The sequence below is a fragment of the Notothenia rossii genome, assembly GCF_949606895.1.
Source record: "Notothenia rossii genome assembly, chromosome: 12".
In the NCBI taxonomy this organism is placed as follows: Eukaryota; Metazoa; Chordata; class Actinopteri; order Perciformes; family Nototheniidae; genus Notothenia; species Notothenia rossii.
This window is the reverse complement of record NC_136911.1, coordinates 23,317,789-23,325,323: the sequence shown is the minus strand read 5'-3', so window position 1 is coordinate 23,325,323 and position 7,535 is coordinate 23,317,789. Positions and strand designations below refer to the sequence as shown.

Below are 7,535 nucleotides of genomic sequence, written 5' to 3'. Positions count from 1 at the left end.
CAATATGAGAAACTAGCTGCTCGTATTTTCTGCCACCGTATAGTTTTGGGACGTGTTGCCAATGGATGTAGCCTAGCAACTAGCAACCTGTCGCCTAGCAACAGAGAGGTAGCCCCTGGGAGGTCAGAAAACGAACTTTTTCTCAAAGCAGGTATGCTAACTTTATTCATAGTTTTTTTTAGCTTAATTAACTTAGATCACAGACTTTGTGCTGTTTGCTGAAAGCAAAACACATTTTGACGTTTTTCCAACTTATAAACTGATACCAAATGCTATAAATATGTAACTTTATGGACTAACAGCAAATTGATTTTAGCTCATATTAGCCTTTAGCTTTACAGTAGCTAAAATGTGGGATGATTTTATTTGTTATTGTTTGGGTGTCTTATGATAATGATTTAAACCCATGTTTTGTATTCCACTTTTTACTTCGTGTATCTATCATCTCTGCCTGTAAATAGCATTTATTTGACCCTGATTTCCAAACAATATGTATGTTCTTTTATTAAAATAGTTTGAACATTATTGATAAAAGAAAATAGGAATAAAAAAAAGGTCCCCCCATGTTTTTCCATGTCATCCACACACAAAATCAATAGTTATTGATACAAAATGTGATTCTTTTAAAGTCTGCCACCAACACAACCGAGATTTTTGTCACATAGGCCTAAGTCCCAAAAAACATTATTTGCAGGAATCCTGTAAGAAAGATTATGGAGGAGACAAGAACAACAACAGACCTCGTCCCCCATCACACCCTGATTTTCCAAGAGAATGGGACACAAAATATGAGGACGCAAAATATGAGGACGCAAAATACAAGCAAGGTAGACCATGATGTCACCATGATGCATACAGACTTTCAGACACCTTATACATGCTTCCTCTTTCTCTGTCTCCAGGTGAAACCCCCTAAAGTCCAGCATCATGTGTTCACTCACGGTCTCCAGCGCCTGCATCATTTTCCTTTTGAGAGCCCGGTGCGTTTCATGATGTTCTCTGAAGCTTCAGCTGCCTTCATCTGCCTCCACTCAGACAACACAGCCAGCATCTACCCCAGGTGGGAAGTAGTGGAGTACAAATACTTTGTTACTGTACTTTAGTTCATGTTTCTGGTCTCAGTACTTTACTCCACTACTTATTTTACTGACGACTTTTTACTTTGACTTCTTACATGTTGAACCCAAATACCTGTACTTTCTACTTCTTACATGTTGAACCCAAATACCTGTACTTTCTACTTCTTACATGTTGAACCCAAATACCTGTACTTTTTACTTCTCACATGTTGAACCCAAATACCTGTACTTTCTACTTCTTACATGTTGAACCCAAATACCTGTACTTTCTACTTCTCTCATGTTGAACCCAAATACCTGTACTTTCTACTTCTTACATGTTGAACTCAAATACCTGTACTTTCTACTTCTTACATGTTGAACCCAAATACCTGTACTTTTTACTTCTCACATGTTGAACCCAAATACCTGTACTTTCTACTTCTTACATGTTGAACCCAAATACCTGTACTTTCTACTTCTTACATGTTGAACCCAAATACCTGTACTTTTTACTTCTCACATGTTGAACCCAAATACCTGTACTTTCTACTTCTTACATGTTGAACCCAAATACCTGTACTTTCTACTTCTTACATGTTGAACCCAAATACCTGTACTTTCTACTTCTTACATGTTGAACCCAAATACCTGTACTTTCTACTTCTCTCATTTTCCAAACAGGCTGGTTCCTTTAGTCTGAATGTGTGTTTGGTGGCGTGATCATTATTATTTAGAGTCATTGCGTGCCTATTGATTTGAACACGATCCGTGTATCCATCATTTCCTTGTCTTCTCTAAAGAAGAGGGACCAATGGAAACGTTGTCATGTTGCCGTTGTTCAGCACGGAAACATTCATTAGCTAACAATGACATTATTGTTCTATTAATATAAAGGGAGGTCAGGTACTCTTTAAAACAGCTGCTAGTTATGGGTACTTTTTACTGAAGTACATTTCAAAGCCTCTTTACTTTGACTTGAGTAAAGAAGTTTAGTCAGTACTTCTACTTTCACCAGAGTATTTTTAAACACGAGTATCTGTACTTCTACTTGAGTGAAGGATGTGTGTACGGTTGCCCTCTCTGCCCTCTACAGAGCCGACGGCTACAGGCAGACCTCCTCACAGTCCCTCCCTTTCCTGGGCCTGACCAACACTAAGACCCCCGGCCGTTTGGTGGGCTGGGGTCCGGGGCCTGTCTTCACTCTCCTGGATCAGAATCTGCACCCAGTGGATATTGCAAACGATGCTCTGGACATAAGTGTGTGTGAGGCTGCACATCACTCCTCAGAGCTGGTGACGGCCGGCCAGGGGAATGTGTGTGTGTGGTCGGTGATGCTCATGAGGTGCAAGGTGAAGATAACAGAGGAGCTGCAGAACAACACGTTCACTCACATGGCTTTGGCCCCGCCGCGATCTGATTGGCCCCACAGAGCGTTCGTGGCGAGCGGGAGAGTTGTGACGGTGGTCGACCTCGACGCTGGGAAGGTCCTGCAACACAAGAAGGATCTGAGCTCACGGTGTGTGTGTGTGTGTGTGTGTGTGTGTGTGTGTGTGTGTGTGTGTGTGTGTGTGTGTGTGTGTGTGTGTGTGTGTGTGTGTGTGTGTGTGTGTGTGTGTGTGTGTGTGTGTGTGTGTGTGTGTGTGTGTGTGTGTGTGTGTGTGTGCGGGCGCACGTCTATCAGACTAAAAGCAAAAGGATTGACAGGAATCAGAATTCCTTTAATGGCACGCAATGGTGGAATTCACATTAACACAACAGCATAAAGTGCAGATAAAGAACAGAGAATAGACTTGCATATTAAAAAATAGGAATAAATGTTATTAATAATAAAAACACAGTAAATAAACCCCATGCCATGTTCCACAGAGACATCACAGCGATGGTGTTCTGCTCCCAGCTGGACGCTCTGATCACTGCGTCTGAGGAGCTCTCCATCAGAGTCTGGGGTCCGGACTGGGACCTTCGGATGGCTTTTGTTGGACATAATGGTAACGTCTTAACTGTTTGACTCATTTGACTTCAATTGGGTCGTTATGGGGACTCGTAGTGACGAAGAAGCTGCTTGGTAGTAAGTCAAGATCTGATGGAATGGATCAGCCATTAGTTTTTACTTTAATTTATTTTCCTTATTTACTTCTTTATTTTATAGGATTTATGAATTGTGTCTTATTGCTTCCTTTATCATTACTTATTTTACCACTCCTTCTACCTCCTTGTGTCCCTTGAACTGTTATATTATATTGTTGAGCTAAATGTGTGCAATTTTTACCATCTGACCTGAAGCTTTCATTTGTGCTGTTAAAGCACTTTGAGCTGCACTTGGTCTATGAGGAGAGCAGCTTGAATAGAGCTTTATAATATCATTTTAAATGTAAATTGCATCTTTAATTGTATTCATCTGTGCTGTCCTGTTTTTCAATCTCACTCTTAAACTCCTGAATGTCCCCACGGGGATTGATGAAGGTCCATCTGATGTTATCTTTAAAACAATGCAAATCAAAGGGTGCAAAGCCAAAGGACAGAGGAGCTTCTTTACAATACACATGTTTATTTCTTTATTTTACATTTGAGTTTATTTCTTTCTTCCCAGGTGTGGTGAGCTCTCTGTTCTTCTGCCCGGCGGCCAGCATGCTGCTCTCAGCCTCTCAGGATTGTACGATCCAGTGCTGGAGCCTCACGGACGGAGATGTGGTGGAGTGCGTCCACGTGGAGCAGGAAGCCCCTCCGCTGTGTATACGAGGAAATAAAAAGGGAGATACCTTCTTCTCGTTCTCTCGGCAGGGCGTGGACGTTTGGAGCGTCAGATCCCTGTACACCCTGCACTGTGCACTCAGAGGAGCTCCTCTGAGGCAGATCCTAACATCGCCCGTTCCTGCTCCTTACCCCAAACGAGTGCTGTGTCTGAGCGGAGACAGTGACATCACGCTGGTGGCTGCAGAAACAGGAGCAGTGTTGACTTCTTTCAGAGCCCAGCAGAGGCTCCTGTGTGCTGACTACTGCCTGCAGAGAGAGACCCTGCTGGCTCTGACACACACAGGCACAGTGCTGCAGGCCAGCACGCTCACTAACCCCATCTCTGTGATGCAGGAGTGGCAGGGCAGAGGTCAGGGGGTTTGGAGGCGTAAAGATCATGTGACCGAAAAAGACGCTCAGACTCTGCCCCCCCCCGGCCCCGCACAATGCCTGGTTCTCTACAGCTGTGTGTCTGAAACACAAGAAGCTGTGGAGGAGTGGAGGAGTCTGCAGCAGAGGAGAGGAGGCTCCAACAGGAAGACAGCAAATCTAGATGATGACGAGAACAAGTGAGCACTTTATCTGGCTTTAAAGAGTCCTCTCCTGCTGATGTTCAGGTGTATATCAGTATGTAGTGTCTCTACTTTAAAGAGTCCTCTCCTGCTGATGTTCAGGTGTATATCAGTATGTAGTGTCTCTACTTTAAAGAGTCCTCTCCTGCTGATGTTCAGGTGTATATCAGTATGTAGTGTCTCTACTTTAAAGAGTCCTCTCCTGCTGATGTTCAGGTGTATATCAGTATGTAGTGTCTCTACTTTAAAGAGTCCTCTCCTGCTGATGTTCAGGTGTATATCAGTATGTAGTGTCTCTACTTTAAAGAGTCCTCTCCTGCTGATGTTCAGGTGTATATCAGTATGTAGTGTCTCTACTTTAAAGAGTCCTCTCCTGCTGATGTTCAGGTGTATATCAGTATGTAGTGTCTCTACTTTAAAGAGTCCTCTCCTGCTGATGTTCAGGTGTATATCAGTATGTAGTGTCTCTACTTTAAAGAGTCCTCTCCTGCTGATGTTCAGGTGTATATCAGTATGTAGTGTATCTACTTTAAAGAGTCCTCTTCTGCTGATGTTCAGGTGTATATCAGTATGTAGTGTCTCTACTTTAAAGAGTCCTCTCCTGCTGATGTTCAGGTGTATATCAGTATGTAGTGTCTCTACTTTAAAGAGTCCTCTCCTGCTGATGTTCAGGTGTATATCAGTATGTAGTGTCTCTACTTTAAAGAGTCCTCTCCTGCTGATGTTCAGGTGTATATCAGTATGTAGTGTCTCTACTTTAAAGAGTCCTCTCCTGCTGATGTTCAGGTGTATATCAGTATGTAATGTCTCTACTTTAAAGAGTCCTCTCCTGCTGATGTTCAGGTGTATATCAGTATGTAGTGTCTCTACTTTAAAGAGTCCTCTCCTGCTGATGTTCAGGTGTATATCAGTATGTAGTGTCTCTACTTTAAAGAGTCCTCTCCTGCTGATGTTCAGGTGTATATCAGTATGTAATGTCTCTACTTTAAAGAGTCCTCTCCTGCTGATGTTCAGGTGTATATCAGTATGTAGTGTCTCTACTTTAAAGAGTCCTCTCCTGCTGATGTTCAGGTGTATATCAGTATGTAGTGTCTCTACTTTAAAGAGTCCTCACCTGCTGATGTTCAGGTGTATATCAGTATATAGTGTCTCTACTTTAAAGAGTCCTCTCCTGCTGATGTTCAGGTGTATATCAGTATGTAGTGTCTCTACTTTAAAGAGTCCTCACCTGCTGATGTTCAGGTGTATATCAGTATGTAGTGTCTCTACTTTAAAGAGTCTTCTCCTGCTGATGTTCAGGTGTATATCAGTATGTAGTGTCTCTACTTTAAAGAGTCCTCTCCTGCTGATGTTCAGGTGTATATCAGTATGTAGTGTCTCTACTTTAAAGAGTCCTCTCCTGCTGATGTTCAGGTGTATATCAGTATGTAGTGTCTGTACTTTAAAGAGTCCTCTCCTGCTGATGTTCAGGTGTATATCAGTATGTAGTGTCTCTACTTTAAAGAGTCCTCTCCTGCTGATGTTCAGGTGTATATCAGTATGTAGTGTCTCTACTTTAAAGAGTCCTCACCTGCTGATGTTCAGGTGTATATCAGTATGTAGTGTCTCTACTTTAAAGAGTCCTCTCCTGCTGAGGTTTGTCCGCTGATTTGACTTCTTTGAGGTTCCTGGTCGTCCTGGGTCAGAGTGGAGGCTGTGTGAGTGTCCTGAGACTCGATAACGGGAAGGTTTTACAAAGGACCCCGGCACACAGCGGACAGAGAGTCACTTCAATGCAGGCGCACCCTGAGAGCGGATACCTCCTCACTGCAGGTAATCTACTAGAACAACTGTTTTGACTTTGTGTGCTTCAATGTAACATGATAAGTGCTCACACATGAGGTTGCTACTGTTGCTGTTTGTCTGTTTTTGTCGTTGTTTGTTGTTATTATTTTGTGGGTTTTATTATGTTTTGTTTTGTTGTGTAAACCTGAAAATAAAATTTAAAATTGTGAATTAAAATTGTTTTTTAAATGAAGCTACAACAGTTTAAGCATCCAAATAAATGGGGCCAGCATTTCTGGACACACATCAAAGCAGACAGAGACTCTTATTTAATTTGAATGTTTAGAAAAATTCAATACAAATTTGAATAACAAAATAAATGTGACCATTTCAGAATGATATGCTGCTCAGTGATCTCTCCCCTCTCTCTCCTCTCTCTCTCTCTCCGCTCTCTCCCCTCTCTCCCCTCTCTCTCCTCTCTCCTCTCTCTCCCCTCTCTCTCCTCTCTCTCCCCTCTCTCTCTCTCTCCCCTCTCTCTCCTCTCTCTCCCCTCTCTCTCTCTCCGCTCTCTCTCCCCTTTCTCTCTCCTCTCTCTCCCCTCTCTCTCTCTCTCCCCTCTCTCTCCCCTCTCTCTCCCCTCTCTCTCTCTCCTCTCTCCTCTCTCTCCCCTCTCTCTCCTCTCTCTCCCCTCTCTCTCTCTCCGCTCTCTCTCCCCTTTCTCTCTCCTCTCTCTCCCCTCTCTCTCTCTCTCTCCCCTCTCTCTCCCCTCTCTCTCCCCTCTCTCTCTCCTCTCTCTCCTCTCTCTCTCTCTCTCTCCCCTCTCTCTCCCCTCTCTCTCTCCTCTCTCTCCTCTCTCTCTCTCTCTCTCCCCTCTCTCTCCCCTCTCTCTCTCCTCTCTCTCCTCTCTCTCTCTCTCTCTCCCCTCTCTCTCCCCTCTCTCTCTCCTCTCTCCCCTCTCTCTCTCCTCTCTCTCCTCTCTCTCTCTCTCTCTCTCCCCTCTCTCTCCCCTTTCTCTCTCCTCTCTCTCCCCTCTCTCTCTCTCTCTCCCCTCTCTCTCCCCTCTCTCTCTCCTCTCTCTCCTCTCTCTCCCCTCTCTCCCTCCCTCTCCCCTCTCTCTCCCTCTTTCTCCTCTCTCTCCCCTCTCTCTCCCTCTCTCCCTCTCTCTCTCTCTCCTCTCTCTCCCCTCTCTCTCCTCTCTCTCCCCTCTCTCTCCCCTCTCTCTCCCTCTCTCTCCCTCTCTCCCCTCTCCCTCTCCCCTCTCCCCTCTCTCTCTCCCCTCTCTCTCTTCCCGCTCCCTCTCCCCTCTCTCTCCCTCTCTCCCTCTCTCTCCCTCTCTCTCTCCTCTCTCTCCCCTCTCTCTCCCTCTCTCTCCCTTCTCTCTCCCTCTCTCTCTCCTCTCTCTCCC

At 44.5% G+C, this 7,535-nt stretch overlaps 1 protein-coding gene across 2 annotated transcripts; it reads left to right on the top strand.

The window, feature by feature from the left end:
- The first annotated feature begins 117 nt into the window (after nt 1–117).
- On the top strand, nt 118–6,504 carry wdr97 (WD repeat domain 97). 2 transcript variants are annotated; one of them, XM_079660952.1, is made up of 7 exons: nt 118–151; nt 695–827; nt 903–1,060; nt 2,155–2,577; nt 2,928–3,049; nt 3,652–4,363; nt 6,030–6,504. In XM_079660952.1, the coding sequence occupies exons 2-7, from the start codon at nt 714–716 to the stop codon at nt 6,202–6,204; spliced, it is 1,704 nt and encodes a 567-aa protein (XP_079517078.1). In that variant the 5' UTR covers nt 118–151; nt 695–713; the 3' UTR covers nt 6,205–6,504. The 2 variants fall into 2 exon arrangements, with proteins under 2 accessions (XP_079517078.1, XP_079517079.1); XM_079660953.1 differs by having other exon boundaries at nt 5,985–6,172.
- Nucleotides 6,505–7,535: the final 1,031 nt, after the last annotated feature.